We start from the raw sequence: 14,705 nt of genomic DNA, 5'->3' as shown, positions 1-14,705 counted from the left end.
TAAGATCAAATAAAGTTCTCAGAGAAGGAGCCTCTAAAATCTAGGAAGGTGACCAGTGGGGAAAAGGACATAGCAAGTCAAGGTCCAGATTGGGGGGGGGGGAGTGGAGAGATCCCCAAAAGTCTTCCCTCTTGCAACCAAGAGCAGACTGCACAAGAAATACTGGCATCAGCTAGACTCCAACTGCAAATCAGAGGAGGGAGAAAATGTTTTCTTTCTTTGAGCAGGGATTCTAATGCAACATTGGCAGTGCCCCGCAGGGTGCTAGACAAAGTGAATGAGTACTGTAGCCAGACAGCGAACACTCAGAAATAAGAGAAGAGGCACATAAGCTCTCGAGAAAAATACCTGCAGGGTGTCATCAGTGGTCCCACCTTTCAGAAAATTCCTACTTTTCTGGAACACCCAGAAAACCCCACTGATTCAGCTGCCAGCAATTAGTAGGCATCAAAGCTTGACAGAGGCTGGGAAGACAGCTGAGGACTGGCTTGCATGCAGAAGGCCTGGGCTCCATTCTCGACACTGCACAGTACCTGAACACCACCAGGTATGGCCCCAGGACAAAACAGAGGGGAGCCCTTCTGGTGTAATTACAGTCTCCCTCAAAAGTCAGGACCTTTCTCCTTTCCATGTGCAGAGGAAGAAGCATGGCTCACAGTGGCCCCTGGACTCAGCATTGTGGTGCTGTTGTTGGTCCAGACCTCAAAGACCAACCAAGGAAGGCCTATTGCAGGAACAAGAACACCTGGTACCTGTTGCTGGTTTTGAATCAGATGTTTGTTAAGCAGGTGCTGCTGCTGCTGCTGTTGCTGCTGGAGCTGTTGCTGCTGTTGCTGCATCACTGCCTGGAACTGCTGCTGCATGGCATTCTGCTGAGCCTGGAACTGCTGCTGCTGCTGTTGCTGCTGCTGCTGGAGCGCCACCTGCTGCTGCTGCTGGAACTGCTGCTGCTGCTGTTGCAACGCCACCTGCTGGAGCTGCAGCTGGGCTGAAGAGGGAGAGAACATCTGGTGACTAGCAAAGGGAAGCCACAAGCCCACTATCACAGAGGGGTGCAGAGTGTGACAATATGGCCGCCACCCCATTGCCACTGGAACAAAATGCACCATTTATGAGACAGACACGAGGGGAGAGGCCTCTGTGTCGATCATGAAACTTACAAATTTTTATTAATTCCTCTCTAGTAATAAAGAAAAAGAAAAAAAAGAGTAAACCATGTCACAGGACCTGTCTTAGCGATCACGATACTTTTTATCTCTATGGATTTGTCTACTCTGGACACTTAGCAGAAAAAGAAATCTCACAGTTGGTGGTCTCTTGTGACGGCTTCTTTTGCTTGCATAATATTTACAATGTGTAGCTTATCCTACAATGTGTAGGATTCCATGGCCTGTATTGTTAAACTGCCTACAGAATTCCCACATATTTTTTATTAGCTGAAGGACATTTGGGTTGTTTCAACTTTTTGGCAATTATAAATAATGTTCCTATAAACAAGCTTTTGCAAGATTTCTTTGCGGTGCAGTATCTTCTAATGAAAACATTATCTAATGTTTCTATAAACAAGCTTTTGCAAGATTTTTGTGGTGCAGCTTCTTCCGATAAAAATATTATCTAGGGCCCGGAGAGATAGCACAGCGGCGTTTGCCTTGCAAGCAGCCAATCCAGGACCTAAGGTGGTTGGTTCGAATCCTGGTGTCCCATATGGTCCCCTGTGCCTGCCAGGAGCTATTTCTGAGCAGACAGCCAGGAGTAACCCCTGAGCATCACCAGGTGTGGCCCAAAAACCAAAACCAAAACAAAACAAAAAAAATTAAACAATCTAAAATTGATTGCAGTAATGGTTGCACACAAATCTGTAATTATACTAAAAACCACTGAACATGGGACTTTAAAATCATATACTATATTGTATGTACACTATAGCTCAACAAAGCTGTTTTGCTTTTTTTGGGGGGGGGGCATACCTGGTTGCACTCAGGAAATCATTCTTGGCAGAGCTTAGGAGACCATATGTGGTGCTGGGGAACATGCCCAGATTGGCTGCATGCAAGGCAAGCACCTTACCTGCTGTACTATCTTTCTGGCCAAGTTATTTTTTTGTTTGCTTGTTTTGGTTTTGGGCCACATCCAGCAATGCTCAGGGGTCACTCCTGGTTCTGCACTTAGGAAACCATATGGGATGCTGAGATCAAACCCAAGTCCACCGTGTGCAAGGGAAGCACCCTAACTGCTATCTTTCTAGTCCCATTTTCAGATTTCTTATCCATACTTTCCTAGTTGAAATCCCCTCTCTTCTGAATTATATCCTAGGATAATTTATCCAAAGGCAGTTAATAATTCACAAAATCCTTTCACAGTTGGACCTAATCTGTAATTTATTCATCCACACTTGCTTCTTTCAACAATTTTTCTTGAAGGAAGGGGCAGTTTGAGATACTCCTGGTGGAGGTCTGAGTCCATTCCTGACCCTGTGCTCAGAGGATATCTCTTCACAGTGCTAGGGATCAAACCCAGGTTTGGCTTTGTATTTGAACTGCGAGCTCACTGATGTCAACCTGCAGTTCCCACAGGCTGAAACAGGGAATACTGTCTCCCAATTTACACATACTTCTCAGGGAGTGAGGAAAGCTAAGGGTTCCAGCATAAATTATACTGGAAGGAAGAACCCCCAGATTGCTTTCCCCATCTTGCAGTAGGACCAAGAGCAAATCTTTCCTTTCATAGACCTAGCAACATAAGTGCACCCTCCCCCGGACCTAGTAATGCAGAAGAGCACCTCAGTGTCCTTAAAGCCAAACAAGAAAGAATTATTTTATTTTTTTTTTAATTTTTTTTGGGTTTTTGGGTCACACCCGGTGGCGCTCAGGGGTTACTCCTGGCTCTGCGCTCAGAAGTCACTCCTGGCGGAATCGGGGGAACCATATGGGATGCCAGGAATCGAACTGGGTTCCATCTTGGGTTGGTCATGTGCAACACCTTGCTGCTGTGCTATTGCTCCGGCCCCTAGAAAGAATTATTTTAAAAGTCAGCTATGTGTGCACAATAGAAAATATTTACTGGGCCGGGCGGTGGCGCTGGAGCTAAGGTGCCTGCCTTGCCTGCGCACGGACCGCGGTTCGATCCCCCGGCGTCCCATATGGTCCCCCAAGAAGCCAGGAGCAACTTCTGAGCGCATAGCCAGGAGTAACCCCTGAGCGTCACAGGGTGTGGCCCAAAAACCAAAAAAAAAAAAAAAAAAAAAAGAAAATATTTACTGAGGTAAAAAAGATGCACAGTGAAAACTGCATCTGCAACACCAGCTACATCCAATCTTCAATCTCAGTGTCCTGTTCCAGAGAGTGACCAGGGATGACCATAGTCCTAGCAAAATCTCTGTCCTTGTCCCTTCAGGTAGAAGAGGCAGGAATATAAATCGAAGGCGAAGTGGGAAGGTCTCTGATAGAGACAGCTGTAGGATATGAGAGAACCCATTTCACCCTTCCACTGGAGCCACCCAGAGGACCAGGTCCCTCAGAGGCAGAAAACAGGATGTGGGTCAAGCTCAGACTGGGGAGGGTGTTAGTAGGCAAGCAAAACTACACTACTGGATTTTAGACAAAGCTTTAGGTTGCAAAGCCTATCAGATGAGCATTCTTCTTGTCTCTGTCTTTGGGCCACACCCAGTGGTTTTAGTGCTTACTCCTGGTTCTGCACTCAGGGATCCCTCCTGATGGGACTGTTTGATCTTAGGATCAAACCTGGGCTGGCCGTGTATAAGACAAGCACTCTGGCTCTCAGTGAGCATTCTTTTTTTTTTTTTTTTTTGGTTTTTGGTTTTTGGGCCACACCCGGCAGTGCTCAGGCATTACTCCTGGCTGTCTGCTCAGAAATAGCTCCTGGCAGGCACGGGGGACCATATGGGATTCGAACACCGGGATTCGAACCAACCACCTTTGGTCCTGGATCGGCTGCTTGCAAGAAAAATGCCGCTGTGCTATCTCTCCGAGCCCTCAGTGAGCATTCTAAACTCATATAATTTTTTATTTCTTTTTTTTCTTTTTAAATATGGAATGCTTCACGAATTTGCATGTCATCATCTTCTCTGTATAGTCCCAATTTTAGTATATGTGCTGCTGAAGCCAGCACAAATTTTTTTTTGGGTTTTTGGGGCCACACCCATTTGATGCTCAGGAGTTACTCCTGGCTAAGCGCTCAAGAAATTGCCTCTGGCTTGGGGGAACCATATGAGACGCTGGGGGATCAAACCGCAGTCCTTCCTTGGCTAGTGCTTGCAAGGCAGACACCTCACCTCTAGCGCCACCTCACCGGCCCCGTGAGCACAGTTTTTTATTTATTTATTTATTTATTTATTTATTTATTTATTTATTTTTGGTTTTTGGGTCACACCCGGGAGCGCTCAGGGATTACTCCTGGCTGTTTGCTCAGAAATCACTCCTGGCAGGCACGGGGAACCATATGGGATGCCGGGATTCAAACCACAGTCGGCCCTGGGTTGGCTGCTTGCAAGGCAAATGCCCTACTGCTGTGCTGTCTCTCTGGCCTTACACTCATAAGCTATTTTTATCATAAAATATTCATTTATGATAAAATTAAACCAGTGTACCAGAATATAAAATGGAGCCAGACAGGCTAAGACCGAGCTAAGTGGTCTGGGGAGCATGCATCGCAGGCACTACATCTGAGACTGAATAGGTGACACTGATGGACATATAATTACCAGCATTATAGGGTACAGGTAGCTCTGCATCCTCAGCCCTCGCACTGAACCAGAGCCCTGTTGGCAGAGTACTGCTGGGAGTGAGCATGATTTGGAAGGCCAAAAATTAAGTAAAATTCAGATATATAGAAGCAAGAGACAGAGCTTCTCCAGTGCACCCTTTCTTGGGCTCTCTCCCTGTCAGGGTGCTGAGAAGACAAGAGGGACACGGAGATTTAGGATGAAGAGCTGAGCAAAGGCAAGGAAGGCTTGGAGCCTTTTCTTACCACGCACAACAGAAATGAGCAAAGAGTGAAGTGCCATGCTTTCCCCCAAACTATCTCAAGTAAAAGAATAACTGACCATGGCCTATAAAGAAAATGTCAGACTCTGCCAATGGAATACTCACTCTGTGGAGTTGCAGTAGATACAACAGCCATGCCATGTGGGGCCATCCCTGAGGTACCAGGGGGTGGTTGTCCTGAGAGGGGCATTGGTTGCCCCATGGCACCAAGGCCCCCCATACCGCCCAGGGGTTGTGCTGGGCCCCGAGATGGCATGCCAATTCCAGCTGCTCCAGCAGTGGGTCCACCAGTCAGGCTCTGTAGTGCATTCATAGGGTCTGTGGGAACACAAGTGCACAGCATCTCAGAGGCATGTACCAACAAGGCTCCAAGGGAGGTGAAGGTGAAGCCTTTCATAACACACAGGCATGATTCCCTTTAAGTACCACAGTAGGAGGGGCGATAGCAAGAACAGGCAGCTGTTACTGTACAAACTGGCCAATGATTGGGTCCTAACACAGATGACAAAGAAGTCCTGGAGAGTGGGTCAGTGGTGGCACCTGATTTTCAAGGCCGTATACTTCTCCTAGTGGGTTAGACACAACTAGGAATTCAAAGGCAATCAAAGACCACAGCCCTCCCTTAAGGAAGAATGTAGGACCTGAGCTGAAGTGATCCAGCAAAGTGAACTGGAACCCACTTCAGCAGAGTCCTTGCAGTCCCCATTGAGGAGTTCTAAGGACAGACCCCTGCATCCAGGCTCTACATATCATAACAAACTAAGAGTAAGGTGCTTGTCCTGCACATAGATAACCTGTGTTTGACCCTCAGCATCCCTCCTATATGTCCCCTGAGCCTACCAGCAGTTATTCCTAAATGCAGAGATAGAAGTAATAACTCAAGCATTGCCAGGTATGGTAAAAATAAATAAATAAATAAATAAATAAATAAATAAAAATGAAAATAAAAAAGGCTATGCAGGAGGGGGCCATAGAACACTGATATATCAGCCTCTGATCTGCAGATTCATCAGTGAGCAGTGCCAGGGCCCTGAAAGGGAGCCCAAGACAGTTCATTGCAGTATCATGAGCTCATGGGTAAATGCTACCTACATGCTGGGACAAGGATGTCCCTCACAGGAAGCCCTGCCACAGAACATTATGCTCCGATACCAAGCGTTCAGGCATGCTTCTGTCATAGGCTCCATTCCACCTGCCCCCAGATGGCAACTGAGAGTCTACCACCACACAGGTGGGCAAATGACCACCTGCCACCTGCAGCTTTGCTGCCTATGGTAAGACACACAGCAAGCTAGCAAGACTCCCTTCCTCATAGGCCAGAGATTTACAGACTGACTGTCTTCCAGACCCCTTCATTGGCATCATGGTCAAAGAAACCAGGGCTGTATCTCAGACAGTTCCACTTAGGTGAGAAAGCCATGAAATAAAAACATAAGCGGGGTCAGAGAGAACACATTGGCTGGAGTACAGTTTGTAAGCAGGAGGCTCAGGTTTGCTTCCCAGCACTACTTGGTTTCACAAGTGACTGCAATAAGTGATTTCTGACCACTAAGCTGGGAGTAGCCAGCTGACTATTACCATGTGTGGGACCCAAACAAAAAGAAAAAAAGAGGAAAAAAAAAAAAGAGAAAGAATTACAACTATGGGGCCAAGAAAATAGCTGAAAGGCTGAAATGCATACTTGGCTTGCATATGGCCCTGAGATTGATTCCCAGCACCAACACCATATGGCCTTGCAAGCATTGCCAGGTATTACCCTGCTGGCCCCCTGCAGTTGCAGGGAGGTCCCACAAAAAAATAAAACAAACAAACAAAAATTAAAACATAATAAAAAATTAAAGTAATTCATAGCTACTCAGTAAGAAATGCTATTCTATAGATCATCATATTAAATATGCTAATTATCTTCCCTAAATTTTAGATTAATATAATAATTTTGTGAGACTTGATGACTTTTTTTTTTTTTTTTGCCAGACAGTAACAGTATTTAAATGGAAAGGGATGGTCTGACTGCACCATGTGACTGCAGCCTCAGCAAGGAAGAGGAAGGATGTGGGGGAGGAGGGAAGGCGGGGAAGGAAGGCATGGCCAGGCAGTTCTCACAACTAGATCAATTCTTCCAGTAAACTTTTTTCTCTGGCGACAACCCTATCCTAGGCACATGCAGCACCCACAATCGCACTCCTGTTGTCTCAAATCCAAGATGGAAAAACTTTAATTCAAAATGAAAAAAAACTCTTACCACTGACGGAAGCTTGAGATTTCTTGTTATCTATTGGGAAAAAAAGCACATACACACCAAAGTAAACAAAGTTTTACATAACTGCATGTTTCCACAGTCAAGTCAATTCTGTAGGCATTTGCCTAGAGGTCATTTGTTAAAACTGAGCTGACCCTGATGAGATAATATGGGACAAAACATAACCCAGAGTAGAGGGGGTTGCGAGCACATGCCCACCCCTGGCAGAGCCAACACAATTGGTCAAAGAGAAGAGGGCACAGTCAGTTGTGGCCAACCTGGGCTTCTAAGAGCCTCCCTACTCCAATTACAGCAGTGACCTCTCCAGTTGTCCTTCCCTCCCAGGCCCAGGGTATGCCTCAGTGCAAGTCCTGAACAGCAAGCGAGAGTGACACATAACTGTAAAGGGCCAGAGTGATGCTGAGACTACCAGCACCTCCATCTATTTCTAGCCCAATCTATAGAGGTAAATCTCCATTTTCTAGAAAAGGAAACTGAGGTTAAGGCTGACTTCAAGACAAGTCTACCAGGGAGTGACCTGCCACAGCAGCCGTGCCCTCTCTCAATGTTCTGGAGAGATGGCCAAGGTCACCCTATCCACGGGCTGCCTCCCAAATAGGCCCACCCAACCCAACAGGCAGAGCTCTGTCAGGAAGAAGCAGAGAGGGTCACTGTGGGCTCATTTCCCACGTTACTGGTGCTGGTCTTTTTGCCCTCCATTACCAAGTGCGAAGACAGTGAAACCCAGTGAAATTTACCTTGCGAATCATGTTCATAGAGAGTGAGCAAAGAAGTGATATTGAGGGGCCGGGCGGTGGCGCTAAAGGTAAGGTGCCTGCCTTGCCTGCGCTAGCCTTGGACGGACTGCGGTTCGATCCCCCGGTGTCCCATATGGTCCCCCAAGCCAGGAGCAACTTCTGAGCACATAGCCAGGAGTAACCCCTGAGCGTTACCGGGTGTGGCCCAAAAATAAAAAAAATAAAAAAAAAAGAAGTGATATTGAGGAGCAAAAGAAATGTAGAGCAGGTAAAAGGTGCTTGCCTTCAATGTGGCAGACTCAGGTTCTGTCTCTGGCACCCCAGGTGGTACCCCAGTACAATTAGGAGTGATTCTTTTTTTTTTTCTTTTCTTTTTTTGGTTTTTGGGTCACACCCAGCAACGCTCAGGGGTTATTCTTGGCTCTATACTCAGAAATCGCTCCTGGAAGGCTAAGGGGACCATATGGGATGCAGGGATTTGAATCACTGACCGCCTGCATGCAAGGCAAATGCCTTACCTCCAAGCTATCTCTCTGGCCTCAGGAGTGATTCTTTTGTTTTTTATTTTATTTTTTTTTTTTTTTTTTTTTTTTTAGTTTTTTTTTTTGGGCCACACCCGTTTGACGCTCAGGGGTTACTCCTGGCTATGTGCTCAGAAATCGCCCCTGGCTTGGGGGGACCATATGGGACGCCGGGGGATCGAACCACGGTCCGTTCCTTGGCTAGCGCTTGTAAGGCAGACACCTTACCTCTAGCGCCACCTTCCCGGCCCCAGGAGTGATTCTTGACTGCAGAGCCAGGAGTAAACCCCTAAGCACTACCAGGTATGATCCAAAAACCAAACCAAAAGAAAAGTAAGTCTTATCTACTGACCTCCTGGGAGTTCAGAGGTCCTAGTGCCCCGCCCTGAAGACTGCTGCCACGGAGGCTCTACTGTCTCTACAACCACAGGTGGGGGCGACAGCTGAACTTGCCAAGTGCCCACTAGGACAGGCTGCATCAGAAGGACCCATATCCAGGGGACACCCAACTGTAGGAGGTGCTGCTAGCAGAAGTGGAGCAGTCTGTGCCCTGTGTCCTTTAGAGCCTGTGGCAGGAACACTGTTTGTCTACACACAGACCAGCAGAATCCCAACACAACAACATGCCTCTGAAGTCTCAGCTACAGTCAGGTCTGGTTGACAAAGCCATACAAGGGTCCTGAGGATTGCAGAAGGTGAAGTGTGTCAGGGGCCAGAGCAAGGAACTGGAGGCAGGACTTAGGAAGTGGCCTCAGCAGCTTCTAGCAGGACAGGAACACACAAAATATTTAGGTCAGGCCTCCATGGGACAATAAAATCAAATATGAAAAAGTTTCTGTTCCATGGTAAACTGACTTTTAAAATGCCCAGGGAGGGCCGGAGTGGTAGCGCAGCAATAGGATGTTTGCCTTGCACACAGATTACCCAGCATGGACGTGGGTTGGATCCCCGACATCCCGATAGTCCCCGAGCCAGAAGCAATTTCTGAGTGCTGAGCCAGAAGTAACCCTGGGTGTGGCCTCACCCCACCCCAAAAAATTTCCAGGAATTAAAAGCATCAGTTTGTCCTTTGAAAAAATAAGAATGGACAAAGAAAAAATAGCAATTCAAATTAGAACAGAGAAAGGATCACTATGACAATGATAGTTGGAAATGATCATCCTGGACAAGAACTGGATAGTGGGGCCAGAGCGGTGGCACAAGCGGTAGGGCGTTTGCTTTGTAAGCACCAACCTAGAATGGACCGCCTCTGGCATCCCATATGGTCCCCCAAGCCAGGAGCAATTTCTGAGCACAAAGCTGAGTAAACCCTGAGTATCACTGGGTGTGGGCCCAAAACAAGAAACAAAAACAAAAACAAAAAAGAACTGGGTGCTCTAAGGAGGTAAAGTGGTATGCATACTCTAGTGACAGTATTGCACGGGGGGGGGGGGGGGTAGGAGAGAGGAGATAGAGAGGAGAGAGAGAGAGAGAGGAGAGAGAGAGAGAGAGAAAGAGAAGAGAGAGAGGAGAAAGGAGAGAGAGAGAGAGAGAGAGGAAAAGAAAGATTTTTTTTTTCTTTTCCCCTCTTCCTGCCAGGGGGAGGAAGAGAAACTGGGACATTGGTGGTGGGAAATGTGCAGGGTAAAGGATGGGTGTTGGAACATTCTATGACTGAAACCCCAATTATGAACAACTTTGTAACTGTGTAGCTCGCAGTGATTCGATTAAAAAATTAAAAACCTAGTACTATTTAAAAAAAATAGCAATCCAGTTTAGATCACTTTAAAGCTAACATTTCCTTATTGCCAAATTAATCATTTAAAAGCAAAGGCTCCAGAAGAATGGGAGGAACAATGAGGAACTTCCCAGAGAGCAGAACCGTTCACAGAGACATTCTGACCCAGGATCTGTGGCCCACAAAGCCCGCACTCTGTGGACAGGGCTAGCCTCTGATCCACAAGCACTCAAGAGTAGAATTTTACTTACGAATGTCTCGGAAATGGATGATGAGCCTGGCCACGAGAGAAAGGTATTCGTCCTAAAAGTAAAAACAGGAAGCAGTTTACTCCCAGATGAAGCAAGACAGCTGTGTGCCCCCCCCTTCCTGCCCCCTCATGCTGTCCCACCCCCACTGGAGGGCTCCTCCCTGAAGGCTGCCCGGCTGAGTCCCACCAACACAACTAGGAGGCCCCTCTGGAATCCATCTCTCAGAGAAAAATTTTCAGTGCTCAGTGGTGAGCAGGCCCGCAGCAAAAGGCATAAAGAAATAAAACCAAAAACAACAACAAAGCAAGAAAGACACCAAGAGGCTTCCTTCCAACGGCTGCTTCTTCCAGTTCTTAACACTCACCAAGGTACAAGTCAGCCGGCTCAGATCCCTCCTGTCCACAAAGGATCAGTGAGATCCAGAGGGGCTAAGGGCCTGATCAAGCTAGCCGTCCAGGCTATCAGAAGCCTGTCTGCGTAGGCCAGGCCGCTTTTGTCTCCGCACTATTTGTATCAAAGTACTTTCGCTTTTAAAGCTCCAGGCTGTTGCTTTCTCACTGCTGACGTCGTGTTTGCATGCAAAGCTGGATGAGTGCCCTAGCTGTGCTTTTTTGGAAGATCTCTGCTCGCCTGAATTTACTGCACAGGCAAGGCAAAGGGCACAGCACTACATTCAGGTGGCAGCCTGTGCTGCCATGTCCTGGGACTGCCCAACAGAGCCTCTCGACTCCTGATGACTACCCTCTGTGCGACCAAGGACAATTAGTCATGGGAGTTTGCTGTGAGTTTTTTCCATGGTCAAAGAGAGATGTGTGAGTTACTAATCGAATTTCTGAGCATTTGCATGGCCACCTTTTTGGCAAGGCAGCCCCACTTACTCTTCCTGCTCAGAGTCCTCCTTCCAAGTTGCTGAGACATGACACAAGTTCTTGGATAGCTGATTGACAATCTCTCTCTCTCTCCCTCCTCCTCTCCCCCCCCCCCCCCCGCCCACTCACTGGTAGGCACTATCTCAGAGACACAAGCCTACGAGCTGAGGAGTGATAGGGAATATAAACTACTCCAAGAACACCTCACAAAACAAAAGAAATAAAATAATAATCAGCCGAATGGAAAAAAACGAGGATAGTTTTTCAGCCTTTATCAGACCATAACTATCTCCAAACTTCATCCCATCACTTTGTCCTTTGGCCAGGGGAATGAATGAGCAGAGGTTTAAGTGACAAGAAAGGCAAAGGTGGGTTAACTTCATGCAAAGAGCAGGAAGAGGCTCTGGGAAGCAGAAGGACACTTAGGAAGTACTATCAACACTCCCACTTTCCAACTGCTCCCAACAGTTTATTTTATTTTATTTTTTTGGTTGGTTTTGTTTGGGGGCCACAACTGGTGGTGTTCAGGACTAACTCCTGGCTCTGCACTCAGGGAACCATATGGGGTGCTGGGGATTGAATCCACGTTGGCCTTGTGAACAGGCAAATGTCCTGCCTGCTGTACTATTGCTCTGGCCCTTTTTGTTTGGGGGAGCAATTTCTGATAGAAAATTCTGATAGAAAATTTGGGAGACCTCAAAGTCAAGAATCCTGCAAAGTGGATCAAGATCACTTGACAAGGCCAGTCCCTGAGGGACAACTATGGTGGATGGGATAAAAGATCAGGAAAAGAAACAAGATGGCCAAGGAGAGGCAACAGGTATGAGTCGTATCAATGCCTGACATCACCATTATGACCTGGATCAACCTTTTAGGCTAGCAAGGCCTACAGAGAATGTGTGGAGTGGCTGGAGAGATAGCTCAATGTGCTGGGTGCATGCTGTGCAGTCAACAGGCCAGGTTTAATCCCGGGACCACACTGTCCTTTGAGTATAGCTGTGGAGCATCACCAGGTGTGGTTGAAAAACAAAACTCAGAAGGAGGGGCTGGAGAGATACCATGGAGGAAGGCATTTGTTTGCCTTGCATGCAGAAGAAAGGTGGTTCAAATCCTGGCATCCCACATGGTTCCCTGAGTCCGCCAGGAGCGATTTCTGATCCCCCACAAAAAAAACCACCTCAGAGGGAAAGATAGTGGGGCAAATAAGGCACTTGTTTTGCATGTGGCTAACCCAGGGTCAATCCTCTGTATACTATATGGCTCCCTAAACACAGCCAGGAATGCAGAGCCAGAAGTAACCCCTGAGCATTGCCAGTTATGGCCCCCAAACCCAAAACAAACAAAAATAAAATGGGGGGGGGGTTGAGAAAGCAATATGCATAGTGAGGATGCAGGGACAAAGTCAGTGGTGGAGTGTCTGCCCTCCAGGCATAAGGGCGCACATTTGATTTGCAGCATCACCCAAATGCAAATCCAACAGCATGTCCTTTGGCATCCCTAGTTGCTACAAGTGTGCAATCTCCAGTGCATTGTAACCAAATCTGTACAGGTACAGCTAAACTCTGCGATCCCCAGCAGACACCACAATCGAGTGTACAAGCACTGCAACTTGTGTGCCTGACCCCTTGCCATGGAGGAGAGGGGTGGTGGTGGTGGGTGTGGTGGGTGGTGGTGGTGTGGGGAGAGAGAGAAAGAGAGAGATAGAGAGAGATAGAGAGAGAGAGAGGAGAGAGAGAGGAGAGAGAGAGGAGAGAGGAGAGAGGGAGAGAGAGGGAGAAGAAAGAGGGAGAGAGGCAGAGAGAGGGGGAGAGGGGGAGAGAGAGAGAGAGAGAGAGAGAGAGAGAGAGAGAGAGAGAGAGAGAGAGAGAGAGAGAGAGAGAGAGAGAGAGATTTTGGTTTTAGTTTTGGTTTTTGGGCCACACCCAGCAGCACTCAGAAATCACTCCTGGCAGACTCAGGGGACCATTTAGGATGCTGAAAATCAGACTTTGGTTAGCAGCATGTAAGGCAAATGCCTTACCCACTGTGTTATACACAGGCCCCCAAAGGGAGGGAGAGAGAGAGAGAGAAAGAAAAATTTGCATTTTCTCCATATTCAGAAAAGGTTAAGAGGAAGCAGATTTAAAAGCAAACAGGTACTTATTTGGGGCTGGAGAAGGAAGCTCCCAGATGGTTCTGAGGAGGCCCAGGAACCCCTCCTGGGTGACTTCCTGACAACCAGGTCAGCAGTTCAAAACGAGGATGAGTATGCAATGCTGCTCAGGCCCTGTGATGTACCTCCAGAAGCAGCTGCATGCAAGGCACATGCCTTACTTTTGCATTATCTCTCTGGCTCAGCAACCAGATACTTCTACTTATATATAAACCTCAGTGAGGCTCAGAGAATGACTCTAATGCTATCTGCAGAGAAACAAGACAGAGCTCAGAGCTGGATACGCAGAAGTCAGCAGAGCAGGAGAGCCAGGACTATCAATCAATCCTAGGCTGAGACTTATAGATGGGAGGAAGATAGGAGAGTGATCACCGGACAGGAAAACTGGGCACAGAAAGTAGTCGCAGTGCCAAGAAATTCTTGTACATATCCTTATACAAAGGTCCGTCACCCAGGAATCTTTGAGATCCTGGTGCAAACACTCCCAACAGATTGGGGACGGAGCAATGGTGCAGTGGTAGGGCATTTGTCTTGTACACGGCTGATTCAGACCCTGGCATCCCAAATGGTTCCCCAAAGTTCCATATGATCCACCAAGTCAGAAGCGATTTCTGAGCTCATAGCCAGGAGTGATCTCTGATCGTCACCAGGTGTAGCCCCATCCCAAAAAAAACTCCTGACAGAAGACCACAAAAACTGCGACCCTAAGACCCCAGGTGAAGCTTTGTTCCTCTAGTTCCTAACTGTCCCTGCAGATGTGGCTTCCAGACTGAATTCTCTAGGAGTGAGAATTCCCAGCCTCGTTCCATTTAGGCTTTGATATACAACTGCTTCTAAAGCACCCCAAAATCCATGGAACTGCTCCAGAAAAATGGCTTGAGTGCATAATCTCCCTTATCTTCGCTCACTTTGTACCATTTCAATTATTTGATATATTTTTAAATGAAATATCCATGAAGGCTGGATAGACTATATATATATAGTAGGGCATATGCCTTGCATGCAGTTAATTGGTTTAATTTGTGGCACCCCATATGGTGCCCTGAGCCATACCAGAAGTGATCTTTGAACAAAAAAATCAGGTGGAAGCCCTGAGCACTGCCGACTTACAATCCCTTTACTCCCCCCGCCCATCCATTTTTTAAGTATCCAGTCTACACATGAGGCTGGATGTACCAAACTACTATAACCATCA

General features: G+C 47.2%; 1 protein-coding gene and 1 pseudogene across 2 annotated transcripts in view; both read right to left on the bottom strand.

The window, feature by feature from the left end:
* Positions 1–14,705, bottom strand: part of MED15 (mediator complex subunit 15) — an 82,942-nt gene that overhangs the window by 18,221 nt on the left and 50,016 nt on the right. For both annotated transcript variants that reach the window (XM_049764602.1, XM_049764603.1), the window contains exons 3-6: positions 10,490–10,541; positions 7,246–7,275; positions 5,109–5,321; positions 753–988 (exon numbers count right to left, since the gene is read on the bottom strand). In XM_049764602.1, coding sequence (XP_049620559.1) covers positions 753–988; positions 5,109–5,321; positions 7,246–7,275; positions 10,490–10,541 — 531 coding nt within the window. The remainder of the gene's footprint in view (positions 1–752; positions 989–5,108; positions 5,322–7,245; positions 7,276–10,489; positions 10,542–14,705) is intronic.
* LOC125995505 (uncharacterized) lies at positions 4,042–4,128 on the bottom strand (annotated as a pseudogene).

The sequence above is a fragment of the Suncus etruscus genome, chromosome 17, assembly GCF_024139225.1.
Source record: "Suncus etruscus isolate mSunEtr1 chromosome 17, mSunEtr1.pri.cur, whole genome shotgun sequence".
NCBI lineage: Eukaryota > Metazoa > Chordata > Mammalia > Eulipotyphla > Soricidae > Suncus > Suncus etruscus.
The sequence above is the reverse complement of the archived record's forward strand: the minus strand, read 5'-3'. Positions and strand labels throughout refer to the sequence as shown.